The following is a 22,777-nucleotide window of genomic DNA, read 5'->3' as shown; positions in this document are numbered from 1 at the left end:
ACTGGAACTTTCTCGTCATCATTCATTTCCACAAGAAGATAGTGAAGTAAACGTTACCATAGCAACTAATAATGTGAAGGTAACGTACCTTTCTTCTTCCTGCAGACGAGAGGGCTCTCACTCCCTACGACCGCCCCAGAGTGTTCCATACCTAGAAGACATGAAGTACAAACATTGTTACGTAGGGAATTTGGGAGTGAGTGAAACGTGGTTATCAAGATGGTTAATCAAACGATATGCTTCTCTCCCGTCTGTTGAAATCTCAGACTGAATATTTTTAAACAGCAGTAAAGCAGTTATAGCAACAGTACCAATAATGAAAGCCACAAGCGCAGTAAAAATGTTGAAATGAAGAAAGAACAAAAAAGGTGATTTCAACTTTAACATAGTCCTCTCTCACAGATTACTTCAAGGTAGAAGAGGAGGGAAATGCAATGGAAACATTCCAAAGCATGGTCATATGAAAATCCATAAGTCGATAAAATCTCTATACAGGGTAATATTTCATTTTGGTTTGTTTGGCTACACACATTAATCGTATTCAAGTCAACTAGCTCATGGAGTGAATGAGTCACATTTTTCTCACCGAACTTGGACCAGACGGAGGCTACTGGAATGACGTGCATACCACATCTCAAACTCCGCTTCTTACTTCCCTCTTTAAACGTCTTCTTCTTGCCGCACTTTGGGCAGGCAAAACATACATCATACTGGATTCTCTTAGCCATCTGACGACGGATACTGGCCAGTGTGTCGGTTAGAAAGGTCATGACCTGTACGAGAGAAGTGTTCAGTGACGGTGAACTCGAAACGTTCGTTTAAGGTGAGTTTTGTGCGTGTGTAATACGGTTGAGGTGGAACCAGTCAAATCAACGTGAAGAATTGACCCAAACAATTGAAGTGAACTTATCATTCAAACTTATTGGAAGAGCAGATAGCATCGCATTCAGTTGTAATCGTATAATGTTGACTCAATGTTTAACGTAATATAACCTATGTGGTGGCGTCTCTTTCTTGAGAAAAAAACGAACTGTATAACTAAGGAGGTTATCAATATATGACATGTTGTAGCTATCCCCTATCTGAAGAAGGCTAATAAACTCTATTTCCAAGAAAGAGCGTTTTAACTAATTTTTTCAGCAGCATTATTATTTTGATGTCATTATTATCTTTACTATAATCAGTGATATCACCTTAACTTACCCTTTTCACAACATCGGGTTTGGGAGGATCAGTCACGTGACTCACGCCTGCATCGTCTTCCGGGTCTGCAATGTCAGCTCTAAAGACAATGATCTGTAGGGAAGTTGCACAGTGTGTCATGTTACGTAGTGCTACCGGGACTGGGCTCCTTATATTATGTGGGTTTGATTACTATGTTCATACTGCCAAGTCTGATACACTTAAAGACCCGAGATTCCTAGAGAGAATTCAAAAAAGGAGATCCTGTCAAAATATAAGTTAGTCTGATTAATAGGGTAAAATCTTAACAGTAGAAATTTGACTGGATTCGGATAAGAAATCAGGAAGTTATGACATTTTGAAGTTTTGCTAATTTCTACAAAAGAGTTCTTGTACAGTGGTTATTAATATGCACATGAGTGAGCTTACCATGTCATAACATCTAACCATAACCAATCATAACCAATTTTGGTCATTGATCGTGTACCAAAAAAAAAAAAGGCAAAATTCAATGTTTCTTTCATTGAAATCTAAAACATGGTGTTACTCCTTGTTGAATAACTTCAGAATAGTGATCAGTTATATATACAAGGATTTGAGCCTTGGCATAATTGCGTTTGAATGAAAAATTAGAAATGTCAAGATTTCATGTAAAAAACTATGTGTGTATGGCAAGTTGTAAGGGATGACATTCTAATTTTGCCGTTTGCATATTCAAATTGACTGCTCAAGAACTGTTTCCCGAAAAATTGGAAAAACTTCAAAATGTTATGACTTCCAAGGGCGGATCCAGGAATTTTGTAAAGGGGGGAGGGTGCAACTAATATTTCTGGTCCCACTTCAGGTTTCATTTCTTTTCTTTTCTTTTCTTTTCTTTTTACAAACCGGCATACCCCGGTTGCGCCCCCCCCCCCCCCGATCCGCCACTGCCTTTCTAATTTTCCATATGATTTCAATCAAAATTATACCGTTGAATTCGTAATATTTTACCGTTTCTTATTAGATTAACTTATATTCGGACTTGATTTCCCCTTTAACTCTTCCAGATTGCAGCTATTTTACTACACATTTTTCATTCAGTAAAATAGAATGACTATTAGTCTAAGGCAAGCGATATTCTTAATACTCTCATCCAGTCTCTGACAATATTTACCTTGATGGCAGCTTCATGAGGTGGCAGCATTTCAAGTAAAACCTGATGAACGTCGTCTGGCATCAGACTGATTTGGCGGTAAAACAAAAGAACTGGCTCCCCGCCCTCATCGTCAATCCATCGCACAGTGCGCGTCATTAGACGATGAAACAAGCCATCTTCATGACACACAAAAAGACGACAGAGTTACAAAATTGCTTGTTTACAAATTGTTCAAATCACCAATAAAATGACATGGTAATAACATAACAGATATGAGAGGTTATGACGTCATGACCTAAAATTTGAAAATGCAAGTAGGTAACAGGATAGTGCTTTGAGAGAAATATTGAAAATTCCTTTATATTTAATTCTATATCCAATTTCCATGAACCCTTCCACTGTTCTGTTTCAATGAGTTTAAACTATTTTTAATGTTAAAGAATAACCACGGAGCTTGTTTTGAAGCTCCCTTTCACACATACTAGAATGTCTCAAACTGAGAAATTCAGTTAAAAGAACAAAAGGGCCTCTTTAAAATCTTTATTTCGGTTGTTATTTCAGCCTGGGGAATTTGGGAACATACCCGGTAAGAAACCACGAAAATCCACGTAAAATTCCAACGACGACTTCTTGTCAATTTGCCCGATGTCCTCTCGCGAGCAAGACGGTGTTAGTCTGGATGGGACGTAGTACTGCTTCATGACAGGACGATCTTCCTGTGAGTACAACAGTAGTGAACGTAGAGGGCGCTGATGAAAATATGATGAAAAGAACTCTCATTGTCCAACCAATAAAAAAACATATTCCCTCATTTCTAAAGACAATTTAAACAGGCACAAGATAAACCACTTTGCTGCGATAAAGGCGCGGTTCTCCCCTGGTAAATCTAAGTCTGCGATATAAGTGAGACCAGAGGAAAGTTACGCAACACGCAATTTTCCAAAAAGTACTCCCGTGGTCTATTCACTATGACGTCATGGCAATATGGCGTTGAAATAAAGATGAGAGACAAATAAAAGTAAATGATATACACATTTGCACACTACCCTAAATTTATCTTATAAAGTTTGCCCTTTATTTGCAAGTGATAACAAGACTTGCATTTGATCGAGCGTAACCTTTTCTTGCAAAACAATGAATCAGCAATTTGCAATTAATCTCTAGACTTACACCTTTGATTTTGTGGTTTTGCAATATTGATCGCAACTTGATTACAACGCCCCCCTCCCCCCAGTCTTGCCACAAGCACGCCGTATTTCTGTTACTTGATGACTTACCATTGTTTCCTCTCCATCGCTCATTGTACTCTCGGGTTTTAGGGGCGGGGCTTCGCAGATGAGGTCAAACTTTGCCATGAGCTGTACGAGGGCGCCCTTCTGCTCCAGGAATCCCTCCCACATGTGATGGATAAGACGCTCTTCAAGCACTCCGTCTTGCTCGAGCTTGGTCCAAGCATCGCTCACAATGCCATCCTAAATATCCCGACAACACCAAGGGATACATTTCATTTGAATATCTAAGATTACGATGTGATGCCTATGAAATCTGCATCAAAGCACAATTCATCTGACTGAACCCCATCACTTGCTAACACTGGCTAACATGCACAGTTCGAGTACAATTGCCATGAACATCTGTCACTTTAATATCAAAATAGAAAGAACAAATAACAACAAAGAGAAGTAACTTAAAAGATAAATTGAATGAATTACAGTAGTTAGCAAAGTGTATGCAAAGATCATCCTGACAAGTTGAGTTTTTGGATCGGCTTCATTGGAAGTAGACCCATTCTATCTTGAACGTATTATCATTTATTCTCATCGGGTGGACACACGCCATTACGCTGCAATCGCTTTGCACTTTGACCTTTAAATGGAAGCACTTAATGGAAAAAATGGAACCCATAACTCTTACTCTCTTGGCTGGTTCCAGTACAGTGATGACCTGTTTGAAGACGTCGATGAGCCACTGTGGGTTGAGGATGACGATGTCTCGTAGGTGACTCTCCTCCTCCTCCTCGTCCTCCGTCTCCACCTCACCGAAGTAGACAATAAAGCCGAGGTCGTGGTAGAAATGGAGCATGGTGACTAGCTCTTGGTCACTGTATGTACCAACTTTCCGCATCATATCTTTAACCTGTCGGGAAAAGAAGAAGAATTATCAGCACAATACTGACAAGACTAAGTAATTTGTTGGAAGAAACAAAATGGTACATCGCTTTCCCCAAACTCTTTGTGTGGTCTGAGTGCCCGGGGTAGCAGAGAAAAAACTCACAGCGGTGTGCAAACCGTCCGAACACCTTGGCACAGAAAGGGTTAACAAGATATCAGCAAAACTATCAATTTCTCCGATACATCATATTAATTTCAAAAAAATGTCTTCAATTTACTTCTCACACCTCAATAACTCGCAGGACAAGTACACAACGGTGGGAACACGGAATGACATTCCCGGGTCTACAGAGAGTATACCGGGGATGCGGTTTCAACGGGATTCCGGATAGTACAGGATTATGGAAGTAAGAGGTTTGGGATAGCGATGAATTTAGGAAAACACGTGTGGTAAGATTGTCCGGGGCTACTCAATATTACCGGATTGTGTTGAGAGTCAAGAGCTACTCTTGAGCTTAAGAAAACTGGATAGTGAAGAGCAGCAGCATAACCCTAGCATACCTGATCGAGGGACAAGAAGTTGATTTTGTTGACCGCGAGAGCCTCTTCGAAGAGAAGATATTTAATCGGCATGTTCTCACCCATGTACGGCTCTTCCTTTGCCACTCGCTCTATGTGTTCCCGCAGAGCAACGATCTGGGAATTCACAAAAGATTCACATGTTATGATAACATTCTGTGTTAGAACCGGTGGCTTGTGGGATCGAAGACTTGGTACATCTACAACACAATAAATTCGCAGCCGCCATCAATCGTAAATGTTGTTAAACACAATTTCAGGACTTAATAGTGTTTGTTGTAAATGATGCACAGGACAGAGTCGATCGTTGATAACTGGATGCGAGAGTTTAATTTTGGAACTGTTTAAACCCACGAGCGCAGAGATTGGGCATTAGAATGTTTCTAAAGTTAGACGAGAGCATCCAATTCTCACCGATCTACGAAATAGACCTGTGTGTCATTTGTGTTATAAAATGGGTCCATAAAATTCATGAAATTCAATCTTTTTCCCCCATCATGCGTCCGGTACACCTACAACACTGTACAAGGCTTAAGCCCTGCTTTCGGATATTACCGGTCGCGCACGGCCATGCGGTCGGATTCTACCGGACGCATGGCTCAGAGTGCATCAGTACAAAATCAATGCATGATATCTGACCAATCAGATTGCAGAGATTCTAAAGTCCATCTTATAATATCATATATGTGATGTGTGATGTGCAATGGTGCCTTAGACTTGTCAGCTTTTCTTGCAGAAAAATAGGGCATTACTGTTTAAAAGCACAAAAGTACACACAAAAATGTGTACCAAAATGCCTCTCAATAGCCCCTTTCTAATTTTAGACAGAATTCAAATTAATAGCATTATTCACTCGTCTGTGTCCCCCTGTCTTTATAACGCGTTCGTTGGTTAATGATAGATTATCAGTGCTAGGGTTAGGGTCAGGGTTAGAGTTTATTCCCACCTCCTTATCATCCTCCCCGAGACTATTGTCTACAGCGTAGTAGCGAGGTACCACGTGATTCTCGTACGGCTTCTTCTGTATCGTCTTCCGGATATCCTTGAAGGCGGCTTCCACCTGGCAACACATAATATACAAGAAATCAAGAAACTTTGCAAATGTGTTTATTAGAGTTCACTTTTTATATCATAGTCACTTTGAACATAGAAGCAAAATAACATTTTAATCTCATAATATGGGACGATGCAGAAAGTCAAATGGGTAACTTATTGGCATGGAGACGAGGCGGCAACCTGGTGGTGAGTCAGGTCTCCGTTCGTTGAGGAGACGTCTTCCTGGAGACTAGCTTGGTCTGCGGGGAGTCTCGGGAGAATCGAACACATCTATTTTTTTTTCGGACACATTTTCTACTTTCCAACAGTCGCTGGTCTCTGCGACGTCTCTGTGACGTGTCCTCAGTTATGGCCACGTCGCGGAGACTAAACTTTGTCCGTAACGTCTCCGAGAAATCCAAACAACCTTGCAGAGAACGATGACGACCCATCGGCAACGATCGGAGACGCTGCGGAGGGGCGCTCCGCTAGAAGAGCGGAACTAATTGATATTCACTCTCCTGTACGTGCACTCGAAGAACATGGTTAACCCTTCAACACAACAAACACCCTCGTCATGACTTCTTTAGAATGCAGAAGAAATGAAATCATCCTTAAACAAGTTTAAGGAATGTGTAGTTTTTACTAAAAAGAAAATGCGAGATAAAAATCTGTGGTCTTTTATGAAACATTCGCTTTAGGGCGACGACAAGATATAAATAGAAACTTTTTTCTAACCTTTTTCTCTCTTGCCTTGGCATCTCCGCTTAGACTTTGTTTGTGTGTCCCCACGATGAATATAGGGGGTGATTTCTGGTGCGTCTTGCAAGTACTGTTTTTGGTAACCGAAGAGGGTGCTACAGCGTGAGCGAAGATGGAGTTCAGCCAGAACGTGATGAATTGAAGACATGTCAGCTCAGACTTCGAATTCTGTTTGGCCTGAGAAACAAAGATCAATAGAATCGTATTTCGTGTTCATACAATATGTCAATCAATGCCTTATATCGTTTCTTCATTATTTCAATCAAAACATTTCTTACGAGACAGGAGATTTCAAATTGTGATCGCCCACCATTTCGTAGATTTCGTCTCTAGCCTCAGGTGGGACTACCGAGTGAAGGTCGTGACTCAGATCAAAGACCACGACGTAGACTGCACGCCATGACAAAAATACCTGATAGAAACACAAAGAGAAACAAATCAACAATAGTCTACATATTCTGCTATTGTAAAGGACAACAGTTTCAAAAAGAAGTATCCACTTTCTAAGTCCTTACTGCGCTTTAATGGTTGCAAGATACTCGTGCCACTTTCTACTTTCCACATCGAAGGCAAATCCCGTTTATAGTCACTGGTATCATCTTCAGAAAAGGATATTGTAAGTTTTGTGTGTCAGAAAAACACTACAATGTGGAAATCAAAGGAAATTAAGACATCGTTCACTTGCCGGAGCCAAGAAGAAACAAATAAACAGTCCAATGGAAATCGTAACCTGACAAAAAACGTTAAGATAATTTCTTGCTGTGCCCTGATCTATTAGGATGACTTGGAGCATTACGGGTTTTTAATCTTGTTAAGTCGTAAGAGCAGGGAGCCTTTTCCGAATCCGGACTTTTAGAAATTTAACGATCTAAATGATTTCTTTGGCTGTTTGTTTTACGAGATATGGTAGTGTGTTCACATCTTTACTTCATTTACTCATTCGACATCCCTCCATAGGACTCATTTTCTTCAATTTTACACATTTATCCAATCCTCGTGATCATCCATTGTGGTAAGAAAATAAAAAAAAATAATAGTACACAACAAGTTACAAGGCTAATGACACAATAATCAGCAAGAATTCCATATACATGCAGTTCTGCTAAAGATTTTATCGATATCAATAAACCAACCTGGTGGGTTGTGTAATAGACATCGTGCCCAGCGAAGTCCCATATACTCAAAGAGACCTCTCCAGCTGATGAAGAGTCAGGATTGGCACCGCCCACTGCCCCGCCCACTGCCCCGCATTGCTTCAGCCGCACCTGTTCCTTCAGCATTCTCTCCACCAGGCTGGCGATCTGCTGTGGCATGGATGGCTCGATGGAAGGTGACGCGGCGCCCGATGAAGGGGAGGGACCCACAAGAGACTCTATGGGAACATCGTGTGAAAGGCACTTCAAATTAGTTGTCCTATATTTATACATACTCCCTCCCAAAAACAACAAATTCTCATTTTGCTTGTGATGATCGTTTTACTACCACGGTCGACATCCCCACAAGGTACAATGAGTCTGATACTGATCCCACTGTCCCAAGAGACCCGTTGATTCTAGCCATATTCTTAGCTAGACACACCTACCTACTACCAAGACACATCTACCCAACAACGAGACACCAGATCCTCAAACAAGACACATACGCACAATAAACAGACACACTTATCCACTACCGTGACACACCTCCTCACTAGTGAGGCACAACTACCCACTACTGACAAAGATCTACCCGCTACCGACACACAACTACCGGTACTCATCACCGAGGCACACCTACCCACTACTATGACACACCTACTTACTTCCATGACACACCTACCCACTATACCATGATAACCTATAAGCTACCATGACACACCTACCCATTTCAGATGGATTGAGACCGATGCCGTCAGTAGTATCTGGTCCTTGGCTCTCAGGCTGGTCTTTCTGAAAGGCGAGGAAGAGGAAACTGTGATTCATCACCCTAGATAATCTATGAAATCTTGAGATTTTGAAGAGCGAGGAATACAAATTGTTACGCTGTAAAAATTACATCTCTCCACTAGACTCCAGATTAATGCCCACAGACTCTTATCAATATATCGGGGGTTTCCCCATTGCTGGGGGAAAAAGTGAGGCAGTCACGAAGGGTGCGTTTACCTAAAAAAATTCTGAGGCAGAATCACGATCCTATACCTAGCAAACACATAACGTTTTAAGCACGTTTCCTAAATGGTTTTTTTTTTTCAGTGACCTTCCATACGTCTCCATATCAAATGGACGTTTTTAAAACGTACATTATAACGTCAAAGTTGGGAGTTACAAGGCACAGGTTTTTGGAAAACGTTTTCAAAACATCAATTGACGTTACAAAACGTTTTATGTCTGCTACGTCTTCGTCATTAACGGATACTGAATTTGCGGATAACCATGTGGTAGTCCTGAAAAGGACTGTACAAAGACAGCTTGACTGTTCGTCCTCAGGAGTCCTCATAATCTCCTACCTCTTCTTCCTACGGTTCATTTCAGGATTACCACATGGCTAACCGCACACCCACTATCCATTATCTACACCATCACTCAAACCCATCCTTCAAAGATCATCTAATTTCAGCTCTAAGGGGATCGGAGCCTACTTAACGCACCGCTAGACTTCTCCAACGCAACCGAGCCAAAGCCGCTAAACTCACCAACCATCTCGCCTTCCCCAAACGCTGCCGAGACTCTCACATCATCTCACATCATCCCCATTCAACTCAAGTCGTCCAATGACACCCCAAAGCCCAGCGCATCCTACACCACGCCGGAGCAGCCCTCACCCGTCGCATCGCACACACCAGAAACCAGCTACACACCATCGACTCAACCGTATCGTTGTCTCAATCCCAGCTCGCCCAACAATTCAAACTAGACGACTTACGAAAAGTAAAGATATTCAGCTCAGACAACGCATGCAAGCTTTATCATTCCACCCAACTCAAGCAGATCAGGAAATTCGACAAACATTATACCCAAAGAAGCCACCCTACCAACAACTGACCTTCCTTCCCACTAACCAAGGACATGGCCATCAACCTCAGCCAACATCGGCTCATCGAAACCGAACACAACGTCTTATCCCTGGGCTTGAACTTCGCCGTAGCTCCAAAGAAAGTCCCTTTCTCGGAGATCATCCAACAAGTAGAACCAAAACTTCGATTCCTCACGTAGGCAACCGCCGACAACATCCGAATCAAAGTATCCCAAGCCCTTTTTGACGCCAAACCACCGAAGCCCAACAGCACCAATAAAGAACACACAACCATCAAAGACCTCCGCCAAAACAAGACCATCCACATCCTACAAGCTGACAAAGGCAACGCTACTGTCGTCATGGACAAGCAAGACTACGACTGCAAGATTCAAGACCTACTTGATAACGCCAAGACCTACTCGAAAATTTAAGAGAGACCCTACAACAGAAAGTTGAATCAACCAGAAACTATAACTCTCTCTCTCCATCGATCCGACGCTCTACCCAAACCACATTACTTCCAACTCCGCTCTGCCTCCGCAACTTGCCCCATCCTCTTCGGCCAATCCAAGATACACATGTCTCTCATTCCACTTCGACCCATAATCGCCACCCGATAATCCCCATGCTACAACACAGCAAGACATCTCGCCATCTTGCTTTAACCTCCGACCTACTAGTCAGTTTCGATGTCGTCTCCCTCTTTACCAGCGTCGTCGTCAACGAAGAAATCGAGATCATCAAACAACGACTCATCTCCGACCCAAACCTCCAAACACGAACCAAACTCACCCATGATCAAATCCACGACCCCATACTCACCTGCCTCAACTCCAACTTCTTCAAATGGCGCACTGACTACTACAAGCAACTGAAAGGAACGGCATCTTCATGGAACATTTCGAAACCAAAGCTCTCCGGTCTTCTCCCTCTCGTCCTTCCCTATGACTCCGCTACATCGACGACACCTTCGTCATCTGGCCCCACAGCCAATCAGAACCTGATCTGTTCCTCAACAACCTCGACCAACAGCATCCTCTCATCAAGTTCACCATGGAGGTCGAAGAAGACTACTCCATCCCGTTCCTACATGTCCTCGACAAGAAGACTTCCTCCGGTTTCCCATCACACCAAGTCTGTCAGCTCAGCGGCCAAAACCATCTACTCAAGATACTCAGGCATGTCACCAACGCTTTCACTACCATCAACCAATACCCTCAACGGAAGATCCTCACACAACCACTAACAAAGAAGACCACCAAGAGCACCCCCACCGACAAAACTCCCATCACCAGCCCCAACAACTACAACGCATCCTGAGATCAGCCAACATCCAAGTCAGACATAGCTCTTCCAAAAAACTACACTCCATTCTTCACTCCCACAAGGACAAGAACCCATCCAACAAGCAACCAGACGTACCCAGCATACCATGCAAGTGGGGCAAAGTTTACAAAGTTTACAAAGTTTACAAGGGAAACAGACCGCAACTTCGACATGAGACTCAAAGAACACAAGACCTGCCAACAACTTAACGACTGAGAGAAATCAGCCATCGTTAAACACGCACAGCGAGAAGACCACCGCGGTGGGTCCCAGTCAATGCGGTGCAAGGCATCGACTGGGACCGCAGGCACCTCATCACATCTATTTCACACTGGCACTCTAGAAGAATCCGAGAAGCCATTGAAATCCACAGACACAACACTGCACCTCAAGACACTGGCCCCCACATCAACAACATCCCTAGCTCAACGTTCCCAGTTCTTAACAACGAGACCACCCGTCCACCGCCCAAGAAAACCCCCATCGCCGCCAGGTTCTCTAGATTTTCTGGAAAGGGACATAAGACTTTTTAGACGTTCTTAAATTCTTTTTTTGAACGTAATAGACGGTTTTCACAAGGTTTCTTGACGTCCGCAGAACGTTCTCATAACATTTTATATATTCTTTAAAGGTTTTCTGATGTCTATAACGTTTTTAGAGATTTGAAACGTTTCAAATACGTCGAAAACCTTCCACAAAAAACGTTCTGAAAACATTTTGACAAAACGTCCAAATAACGAAATTGGAACGTTTCAAGAACAGAAAACGTCCAAATGTTAACTGGGTGGTGATTCTCTCTTTCAGGTTAGACAAACGCAGCCTAAAAAGATTGTATGTAATTAGACAGTTGTTGTGGGTTTTGTTTCTGTAAACAGAGTCAACAAACGTATCTTAGTTGAAAAAAAGTGCAATATAAATGAAATTTGGCATGTGAATGAAGAAATTATGTTTTATGGTTAATGAAATCACACAAATTTTGCAGTATGATTACTATGTGGTGAATAACCCTGAAAAAAAAAAACTGGATAAACTGGCTATGAAATCATGTTCAATACTTTTCTCATTAAACAACCTACCTCTAGTGAGCCTATGATGAGTTGTTTGGCAATAGCATCAGCCAGAGCCTGCTTGTACGAGTCCTCTGTGAGAAAATGTAAAACAGCTCAAAGTATATTACGGTACTAACTGATCATTGTTTCACGTGTGAGACTATGACATCATAATTTTGATTAAATGCAATATCATTATTCTTTGAAAGCATACAGAACTGGGAATTTGAACATGTGGCAGTTTCAAGGTTTTGTTTATCCAATATTTCGTTAAATAACACGGCAAAGTGGTGTGAGTTTTGTGGTCATAGCTCAAAGCTGAGGACGGTTATTGAGAACACACATATGGCGCTTAAATCACGGAAAGTTCATTACTTTTTGATGTCTGACCTTGTCAGAAATCAGGAACATTCGAACTTGGCTAACATCTTCAGGTAATGTACCTGTGCTTTGAATTTGGTGGTCATAGCTGAAATCTGCACAAAGTTCTCAAGAGTACACCACTATACGTGTATAAGGCCTACGTTGCCTATCAGGTAAAGTTCATTGACTATTTGACCTTTGACCTTGTCGGACTTCACCGGCGTCATTAGGAGATGTACCTGTGGTGTGAATTTGGTGGTCATAGCTAAAAGCTGTGGAAATTTATTGAGAGTGGGGCCGGGTCCTACACCACAATATTGTGAGACGACTGCTTATTAGGGAAAGTTCATTGACATTTTGACCTAGAGCCCCTATAGGACTATATAGGACTTTACCTATATTTTAAATTTGTTATGACCAGCGTTTTTAGGTAATGTACAAGGGGTGTGAATGTGATGGCCATAGCTCAACTCTGTGGATACAAGCAGTGCATACTGTTTAAAAATCAGAGCAGTTTCATTGACTTTTGACCTTTGACCTTGCGCGGACTTAACATACAATATTCGAACCTGACCAGCAGTTTTAGGTTATGTACATGTGGTGTGGGTTTGGTGATCATAGCGCAAAGCTGTGGAAAGTTAGACGCCGACGCCGACTGAAAAGTGACGTCTATATCTCGGTTCCGCTACGGTGGCGAGACAAAAATAACTAAATCATAGAGTAAAGTTGATAAGTTCTCCTCACCATTCGCTTCATCAGTGGTGCCCTTTTTCTGATGAATGCACCACTTCCCACCAGCCTTTGCGAGTTCTATACTGATATCACATCCACTTGTAGTCTCAACTCCATCCGTAATTGCTTCATTTTCATCGAATCTATATTGGAGAGAATGCAAAATGCGGATGAAATCACAATTTGTATATATGAATCGTCAACAAGCACTATGTACAATAACTGGACAGAAACAGCAGATTGATGGCAATCAAAAACTACAGTTTCACTTTGTATATGCAAAAAAAAAATCTAGTTTGAATATTTTGAGTTGACTTTTGCAATATGAGCTGGATGTGTTTGATGGCATTTATATGTTTGGAGCCAAGAGAAGTGAAGGGTATCCGACCTTTGACCTGTAAGTGACTTCTTTAGACTGGTCTTCCCAACTCGTTCCTGGCCGACGAGCATAAGTCGAGTTCGGTAAACCTTCTTCGTGCCGTCTCGGGCTGCTTCGGCATAGGCGCGTTTTGCTCTCGGCCCCCGGGCAAGAATCTCGGGTGGTGCCGACAAAAGACCAGAAGTATTGTCATCGGAAGATAACAAAGCTGGGTCAGCATTGTCGGCGGTTTCGGTTTTTTCTTTCCCCGGTTCAGCGGTATATGCGTTTGTATCTGTGAACGGGATATGTTGGACAAAAAAGTATCATCTGTTTAATCCAAGATTAAAGCACAGCAACAATTTGCCTTCTCTGACTCAACATATGTTATTCAAATTGATTTTTCTAGCATATGTTTCTAATTTTCGTCTGGAAAGATGGTGGGAAAGTGCATAGCCCACAAACATTTAGCTGCATTTGCAGGTCCATAGGGTCCAGTTGTGGGATATACTTAAACGAACTACTTCACCATGTAATGCGCAATGCTTTTTGCGATGAATGATTGAGGTGAGATCTTTTTACGCGCACGGGGATTATGACTCTCTCATACACGGGACCTCAATCTATTAATTATCATCATTGTTATTATCATCATCATCATCATTATTGTTATTATTGTCATTATTCTTTTCCGAGAGGCAGAGTGTTATGCTTCAAATGGAAGTGACGGCATGAAAACACATAACATTTCTCAGTAAGACTCTGTGTGGAGTCGAAACAGTGGCTATACTCCAAATAACTTTGGGGAGTTTTTATAATGTACAATTGTTGAACATGTTTAAACAGATATAGGCCTATAAACCAAAAAATGGGCTGTCAATGCTATTAGGCTTAAACAAAATCTTTGTCTTAATTTAGCATAATTAATTAATTATGATTAGAAATTTTGCAGATTACGACGTGATGAGTGTCGGGCATGCCAAATTTCGTTATGATCGCACCACTGATGGGTGAGATCGGGGAAGGGGGGGGGGAGACCCGCTCCCCCCCCCCCCGGATTTAGAATAGCTAAAAAAAAAAAGAAGAAGAAAGAATGAAAGAAAGAAAAATGCCGCAGCCCGCCCTGTCACGGTAAATAAAGGTACAAAATGAAATATATCTAATTGCATCGAGACTTACTGTTTCAAAGTCCGAGGATGGTTTCACATGATTTAACTTTGGACCATTATTGACATTATTGAACGCTACCTTGATGATTGAGCACTTACATCAATAGGACAATCACTGCTTACATATGTTCGGGCCAGAATATCATTATAGTGATAGTGGACACATGCATAATCGTGAAAACACTTCATTGATTTCACGCACAAAACAGCATCATATTGATCCTACGGTTATGTTTTAGGTTGATAATATGAAGAGTTTGTTTGCAAAAACCGATAAGTCCATATTTGTCAAATTGAGATATTTGCGATTAAAGGTCAAGAAAAATAAAGAGAATGATAAGGCAAATTTTGCTTCTGTTGACCATAACTTCAACAATGTACCTTTATATGTAGTGACCAATATATCATTTCAAAGGTATTATTTTGTACTTTATGACAGAGACCGTACTTCAAAATCTTCAAAAATGGACTTATCGGTTTTTGCAAACAAACTCTTCGTATCGAAACTAAAATCCTTTATATTCCTTCAAAGCCATCACAGCTGAACGCTGCACCACAGCAAACAATTGAGGGAAAATGTACCTTTTTTAATATTTCATGCCAAACTAAAATTATTAGACATTTACTTTTGTACGTCACCTTGACACCTGTAAAGCTATGGTATCATCAACTTACGATATTATTTGTAGATGCTTGCATACTGTTTCTATGATTAGCTGCCACGTAAAATTGTGCAACACAGATTTCAAAATTTTCTTTATAAAGGTGTGGTTAAAAAAAGAATTAAGAAAATTATATGATTACTCCCGTTAGGTCAGCATGAGCGAATGCACACATCTTGTCAAAAAAAAATGTTCATGAACTCCACTATACGTCCATCTTTCTCATTTTATTTTTCAACCATGCTAAGGAAAATACGAGGCTGGTAATAAATGAAACTCTTATATAGTATGAAAATGCCCCGAAATAGTTTGCTGGGTATATAGGGTTTTACAGGGGCACTTGTGCTGTACAATTATTTTGAAGTACTGAATGGAGACGAATGTTTAATGAAACAAAAACAAAAAACATATTCATGTTTTGTTCAGACTCCAAAACTTTTCGTATGGACATATTCACGGCCAGTATTTACTTCAGTGGACAGTACAGTGCAGACAAACTTAAATCAATACTCAAAACTTCCTTATTAGCTCAATCGCAAGTTTTCTTTTTTTTTCTATAGCTGTATACATATAAAATTGTTCATAATCCTATTCTGTATCCAGTTTTTATGTTCTGTATGTCTATAACTACCATGAGCACTGAAAGGTAGACCTGTGCGCTGTACAAGTAGCCATTATTTTAGTAATCATTATTATGAATGCGCTTTAATATATATATTTTTTTTCACTCGATTTTTTCTATAGAATATATATAAACATGTATATATATATACTCTATAGAAAATATCGAGTGAAAATATTCACTCTTAAAGGAGTGAATACAAAAAAGAGTGAATTTAGAGTGAAATTGGGGTGAATTTTGAGTGAAAATATTCATTTTCACTCGTTTTGGAGTGACCTCAGGGATCACTCTTTTGTTTGTATTCACTCCTTTAAGAGTGAATATTTTCACTCGATTTTTTTAGAGTATAAACCGATTCTGTGACGCGCTATGTGTATTTTTGGCATGAGCAGCGCCATTAACGAGGTGTCTCAGCCGACCCCCCCTTCCCACTCCCCACCCCTCTCCCTACATTAGCACGCGCGCAGAATGAAAAACTGCTTTAGCCAATGGGCGTCTCGTACTGAGTGCGCGAATGCTTGCTTAGTGCGCGAACCTTTGTTAACCAAGTGCGTGATAAACATGTTGCCCGAGGTGGAGGAGAGCAGGGGGGGGGGGGGGGGGGTCGGCTGAGACACCCACTATGGCTGCGCCCAGTGCCATGAAATGTCTGCTGCCCTCAACGAACCCGAATCGGTCTATATATATATATATATATATATATGCACCCAATATAAATGTTATTTATCATGACATGTGATGCTATTTGATTCCACTGACTATAGCCACACGTTGTTCGTGATACAGCTAGCTTTCTCTACCTTGTTCTTCTGTTGCTCTCTGGGCGTCCCATTCATCGAAGGAAAAAGAAAACTTAGATAGCTGTAACTCTGGCTTTGGACTCCTTACTCCTTCGTGGGTGTGAGCTTTCCGGCGGAAATTCTCCCCAGCCTCATCGGGGCTGTGGATACCAGTTTCTGGTGATCTTACACCCTCGTGGGTATATCGACGATAATTTTCGTTGGTCCGCTCCACAGATGATGGACTTACATCACTAATTTTTGATGGACTCAAAGTGTCGTCAGTGACTGGACGATAAGTCTCCGTGGGCTGAGCACCGTCCGGAACGTCGACATCATGAGGAATATCGTAGCGGGAAGATCGCTTTCTAAGTTTCCTTGTTCCTGGGATATATATGTCAGTATTCCAAGAGTGTCTCTGTTTGAGCTTTGTGTTTTCCAACACTTTGACAGACTCATTTTCAGCCATCTGTTGTCTGGAGTGAAACTTATGTTGAATTATTATTATTGTCACTGTTGTTGATACTGACTGTTGTTGATACTGTTTGCGGACTTGTAATGAAAATATTGGATAATCTTCACCACGAAGTGCGAAAATACTCCTTCTCGTATAAAAACTCTTTGAAAAGATTGATAATATCATCAACAAACAATCGAAACTCACGTGGATTGTGATGCACTCATAAAAAGCAGGACCATGATCGCAAACACGGGTCTGTGAACATCTTCTCCGAGCCGGAAACTTTTGGCAGATACGTGCAGGCTAAGGAGAATCATTACAAGCTACTTAGCTACAGGTCGCTTCCCGTCTACCAATCCGAACAGATTGGTAGCAGCACGGACTGTAGGTTGAGTCATTGATACGATAATGTCTATGTAACATTCAATCAAAGCTTACGAACACTTGTAGAACCGTGGGACAGAAATTGCCATCAAAAGTTACCATGATCGAGTCTGATCGCGTCTGATCGCGTCTGATTGCGCCTGTCCGGCTCCGACCACAGTACACTTGGTGTAATGCTCCAATTTTCACACGACAAAATCTGTACTCGCCGTTCTCCACCAGATTTTTGAGCTGCTAGCAGTCTATAACAGCAAAAAAATGTCTCGTTGATCATGTCGCCCATTTCTGAGGGGATTCCACGCCGTGATAAGGCAATGACACAGCACTGATCGGAATGCATTTACCACTTCCGTGTTCTGACTACCACGACTGGTCCATAACATGTCTCCTGAACAAAGTGAGCTATCTCATTGATAAACAGAGCATGAATGACTGTAGGCGGAATGTGTAGTCAAGCGGAGAGTATTGACAGAGAAATAACGAAAATACACACCACAATAATGTAAACTTGTCATAAACAGAGCAGCTGAGCAAAGGTGAATTGAAATTCAGACTGTGTCCTTGTTACGTTGACAAATATCAATATCAGGCATTTTTCTTTCATTTTCACTGGCGTTCTTTCAAATCTACATTTTTTTTTTTACTTTACACATGGTTTGTATATTTCCGAAATGTCATGACACCGCAACCTCATTTATGACTGTACAAGGTTCTATGATGTAAAACAGGAATACGAGCACACCCCTCCCTAACCGGCAGATAGTAAGACTAAGACAATTAGTCATGACCTTTGAACGAAAAGCAAAATCCCTCATTCATTGTAGATGGCTATCTTGATAACAAAAGAAGCGTCAAGACAGATTTTGATCTCATTAATGGAAAGGGTGCAAAAATACAAGTTTGCATTACGCTCCACAAGTTCAACCAGCCAGGTCCATTTTGTTATATCTTTTCCTCCTTGTTTTCACTATTGAGAGTAATCTTGCTTTTGTCTCAGAACTGTCTACTGAGTAATTTAATTGTTTCATTTAAGAAAATGGTGGTATCCTCCGTTTTCCTTCAAGCGAATTCCATCACTACTGTACAACTAGAGAAAAAAGCAAAGCAAAACTCACTAATGGGTCAGGATAAAGCAGGTAACAACAACAGGCGGGTCTCAAAACTGTGGTTTGGTACGACTATAGACGGAGAATGGTTGCCAATGAATGAAGCAAGTCAAGTTGCTGTATTGATGAAGACTTAGTTACCACGACATTCGCTACTGCAACAATTGCTCCCATGAAATATCTATTAGCTTTGTAATAGCCAAACATAAGACCTACACACAAACATAACCCTTTAAGCCTTATCTGTTATTTCTAATCATCACATCAAACTAAGACGAAAACCCTAACACATCCCTACATCTATCTCTAAGTCCTTGGAGAAAATAGGACAAGATTAATTGTCGCAGGAGCAAATGTCGTATCACCAAATACAATAGCGCTTCCATAGATCTATGTATTTCCAAGCCTAATAATTGAGTATATGAATATGAGAACGACCCAAGTCCATGGAAGACCATTTCGAGTAAACTAAAAAAACTTCATATCTTTTTTGTTTGTCCAATGATATTCTATTTAACTGTGATGGGATGGCAACATTGTATATACAAATTAGAACATATATTATTATGACAATTAACATTAACATTAATTGTGGAGAGGCCATTTTGTGTGATGGACTTGGGTCGTTCTTTGATTCATATGGACTTGGGTCGTTCTTTGATTCATATACATGATATTCTGCTATAGAGATGAGAGAAGGACGAGAGAGGGCGCTATTATATGAATGCAAGAATGACCCAAGTCCTTCATTCTTACATTCATATAAGATTTAACTCATTTATTTCAGGCACTTCTGGGGGTAATTAGGATTTATCATTGATACACAAGATGAGTCCATGCATAAGCTACAATTTCCCATGTCAAACTGAATTTGGCCAAAAATTGGACTTGGGTCGTTTTTATATTCATATACTCAATTCTCACGGCTTATCTCTACTGAACACATTTATACAGAATAAAAACCGGTCACCTGAGCGCTGTTTTGCATCAATATCGTGCGAATACTTATAGGCACATTGTAGCACAAAGAGACATCATAACCGGGACATATTTTTCACAAGATATCCGTACGAAATCAAAATTTCGCTCAAGTTTGTTTTAACAGACGAATATTATTCCGTCAATAAACAGCAAAATTAAGCACGAGGCAAACAGAAAATACGATGGTAGAAGTCATGGAAAGTACACCACACGGCAGATTGGAATAAAACATCACTTTAACTTTTCAGGACAAAGCTTTTCCTCCTGTCACGAGCAGTCCTGATTATGGAGTGGCAGCTGTGTCTTACCGAAAATTTCACCTGAAATACACAGAAAGGGAGGGGGGACATGTCGATCATTATTTCGTAGTTGGTCCCTACCTATTGAGTTTGAGTTTACTACATTTGTAACATCAAAAAAATATTTTAAAAATTTCCTCCCAAAATAAACAGGCCTGTACTATATGGAACATATTTTTGAATGAACATGCGATTACGACAATACCAATAAAAGAAGCAAAGATTATAAACTTGTACATAATAATCATAACACATACATATTTATTTAGAATTGTTTAGATAAACGTGACCCGTAGAATTCGCAAAACCATCAGCCAGGCACATTGTAGCCCCCCCCCCCCCCCAAAAAAAAAAAATGAACTAGAAGTAGAAGAATAAGGATGAAGACAAAGAATAAGAAAATCTACTGAATAGGTTAAAGATGAATATATCGGGCATTTTTATCTCTTTTACCTGATTCTACAGCTACTTTTACAATGTCGCCATCATCAAAAGAGAACGTTGGGTTTCCTTGTTCTGACTCCTTACGAGGACTTGTGCCTTCATGGGTAAATCGACGGGGACTTTCTGGTACTGGGGGTACGTCGGGTTGAAGTTTTCTGACACCGTCTAAAGTGTTGTGGCGTCTTCGTGAGGAGGACGTCTTTTCAAGTTTTCTCGGACTAGGGGGAGATACATCGACTTCTATGGGGATAGGTTTCTTGAATACCGGTAAGCTAAAAAGTCTTTTTACTTTTGGGTTCTTCCGAACTTTGCTGTTGTCTTGAGACATCCTGTCTTCTTTGTAATCCCCTTTCCGTGAAGAGAAAGAACTAGATTGATGAATATAAAAGTGTTTTTCCTCGGCGAATTACTGAACGGTCAAGTACTTAAGACCATGACCATAGTTGGAAGGTCAACTCAGAGACAAACCTCAAGTTTCACGAGTCTGAAGAAAACCACCAGAGGAAAAGACAGTGTGATCACACCGTGTGCTGCGAGTTTTCAGTAGTCACCAACAAGCTTATCACATACTCACAGTTTCTTAAAATATCACCTAAATCATTGATTCCAATGTCATTTCCTGTAATAGTCCACGCTGTGCGCACATCGTTGACTGGAGGACAGACAAAATTGGCCACACTTTCCCTCATGCAGACACACGTCGAACGTGCGTACACTGACGTTGGGTGTCACAGCAATTAATTATCACAATGAACGTGATAGGCCCTTTATAGTAGAGCGGCATAGCTTGAAAAATGAGAGGAATTGTGCATTTTATGATAAAAGCACCAAATTTCGCACACATGTTGACAATTACATTAGAAATAAATTCAGATATTGGGCCATCGAAAATAGCGCCCTCAACGGCCATGGCAGCCATTTTTCAAAATGGCCGCCATAAATGCCATTTTCGTAAAAATTTACAAATTTCAGAAGGGAAAATCAATAAGATTTTGCAAACGGGTGGAAAATAACATTCAAAATAAATTTAGATATTGGGCCACCGTAAATTACGCCCTCAACGGTAATGGCAGCCATTTTTCAAAATGGCCGCCATTAATGCCATTTTTCGCAAAAGATTACAAAGTTCGGAAGGGAAAATCAGTGAGATTTTGCAAACAAGTGGAAAATAACATTTAAGATAAATTAAGATATTGGGCCATCGAAAATAGCGCCCTCAATGGCCATAGCAGCCATTTTTCAAAATGGCCGCCTTAAATGCCATTTTTTAGTAAAAATTTACAAATTTCCGAAGGGAAAATCAATAAGATTTTGAAACGTGTCGGACATAGCAATAAAAAAAGTTCAGATATTGGGCCATCGCAAATTGCGCCCTCAACGGCTATGGCAGGGATTTTTCAAAAAGGCCGCCATAAATGCCAGTTTTCATAAATTTTACACATTTCAGAAGGGAAAATCAATAAGATATTGCAAACGAGTGGGATATAACATTTGAAATAAATTCAGATATTGGGCCATCGCAAATTGCGCCCCCTAACGGTCATGGCAGCCATTTTTTTCATAAATGGTCGCCATAAACGCAATTTTTCCCAAAAAAGTAAAAATTTCAGAAGGGAAAATCAAGATTTTGTAAACAAGTTGAAAATAAAATTCAAAATATATTTAGATGTTGGGTCATCTCAAATTGCGCCCTCAGCGCCAATGGCAACCATGTTTAAAATTGGCTGCCATAAATACCACCTTTTTCTCTGAATTTACTAATTCCAGAAGGAAAAGACAGTGAGATCTTGCACTCAATTTAAAAATTTCGTTTGCAATATATCTTGCGCCTATGTATTACATTATTGTAAATAGCGCCCTCAATGGCCATTGCAGCCATTTTCAAAATGGCCACCATGGATTCCATTTTCTTTTATTTCCTGATTTCACAAAAGGAAAAGTCAATAAGATTTTGCGCACAATTTGAAAATTATGTGTGAAATAATATTTGTAATAGATTATTATAATACTACCCTCAACGGCCATGGCCGCCATATACCAAAATTGCTGCCATTGTCATAATCATTTTGTTTTAAAAAATTGTAATTTCAGAAAGAAAAGTCAACAAATGTGTACATAAATTGAAAATCACGTTTAAAATCAAACAATATATCTAGATTGCATTAACTCTAGAAATGGTTCCTTCGCAAATTTTCAAGAAAAAAAAATGCTTATAACGGTAATTGCAGCCATTTTCCAAAATGGC

The 22,777-nt window shown here is 40.5% G+C and overlaps 1 protein-coding gene across 5 annotated transcripts in view; it reads right to left on the bottom strand.

Annotated features, from left to right (window-relative positions):
• LOC139733551 (uncharacterized) overlaps window positions 1-22,777 on the bottom strand; it is a 50,776-nt gene that overhangs the window by 3,401 nt on the left and 24,598 nt on the right. For 2 of the 5 annotated variants that reach the window (XM_071644361.1, XM_071644363.1), the window contains exons 2-17: window positions 13,657-13,921; window positions 13,281-13,411; window positions 12,201-12,265; window positions 8,666-8,732; window positions 7,938-8,176; window positions 7,115-7,216; window positions 6,781-6,981; window positions 5,954-6,067; window positions 4,990-5,124; window positions 4,232-4,453; window positions 3,595-3,789; window positions 2,901-3,033; window positions 2,336-2,493; window positions 1,204-1,296; window positions 587-773; window positions 89-151 (exon numbers count right to left, since the gene is read on the bottom strand). In XM_071644361.1, coding sequence (XP_071500462.1) covers window positions 89-151; window positions 587-773; window positions 1,204-1,296; window positions 2,336-2,493; window positions 2,901-3,033; window positions 3,595-3,789; window positions 4,232-4,453; window positions 4,990-5,124; window positions 5,954-6,067; window positions 6,781-6,981; window positions 7,115-7,216; window positions 7,938-8,176; window positions 8,666-8,732; window positions 12,201-12,265; window positions 13,281-13,411; window positions 13,657-13,921 — 2,370 coding nt within the window. Of the gene's footprint in view, window positions 1-88; window positions 152-586; window positions 774-1,203; window positions 1,297-2,335; window positions 2,494-2,900; window positions 3,034-3,594; window positions 3,790-4,231; window positions 4,454-4,989; window positions 5,125-5,953; window positions 6,068-6,780; window positions 6,982-7,114; window positions 7,217-7,937; window positions 8,177-8,665; window positions 8,733-12,200; window positions 12,266-13,280; window positions 13,412-13,656; window positions 13,922-16,879; window positions 18,716-20,541; window positions 20,713-22,777 lie in introns of those variants that run through there. The other 3 variants (XM_071644362.1, XM_071644359.1, XM_071644360.1) reach the window with 3 other exon arrangements.

Source organism: Diadema antillarum, unplaced genomic scaffold (genome assembly GCF_040938485.1).
Source record: "Diadema antillarum isolate AM-2024a unplaced genomic scaffold, OU_Dant_1.0 seq00000481_RagTag, whole genome shotgun sequence".
NCBI classification, from domain to species: Eukaryota; Metazoa; Echinodermata; class Echinoidea; order Diadematoida; family Diadematidae; genus Diadema; species Diadema antillarum.
Note: the sequence above shows the minus strand (reverse complement) of the source record. Positions and strands in the feature narration are given on the sequence as shown.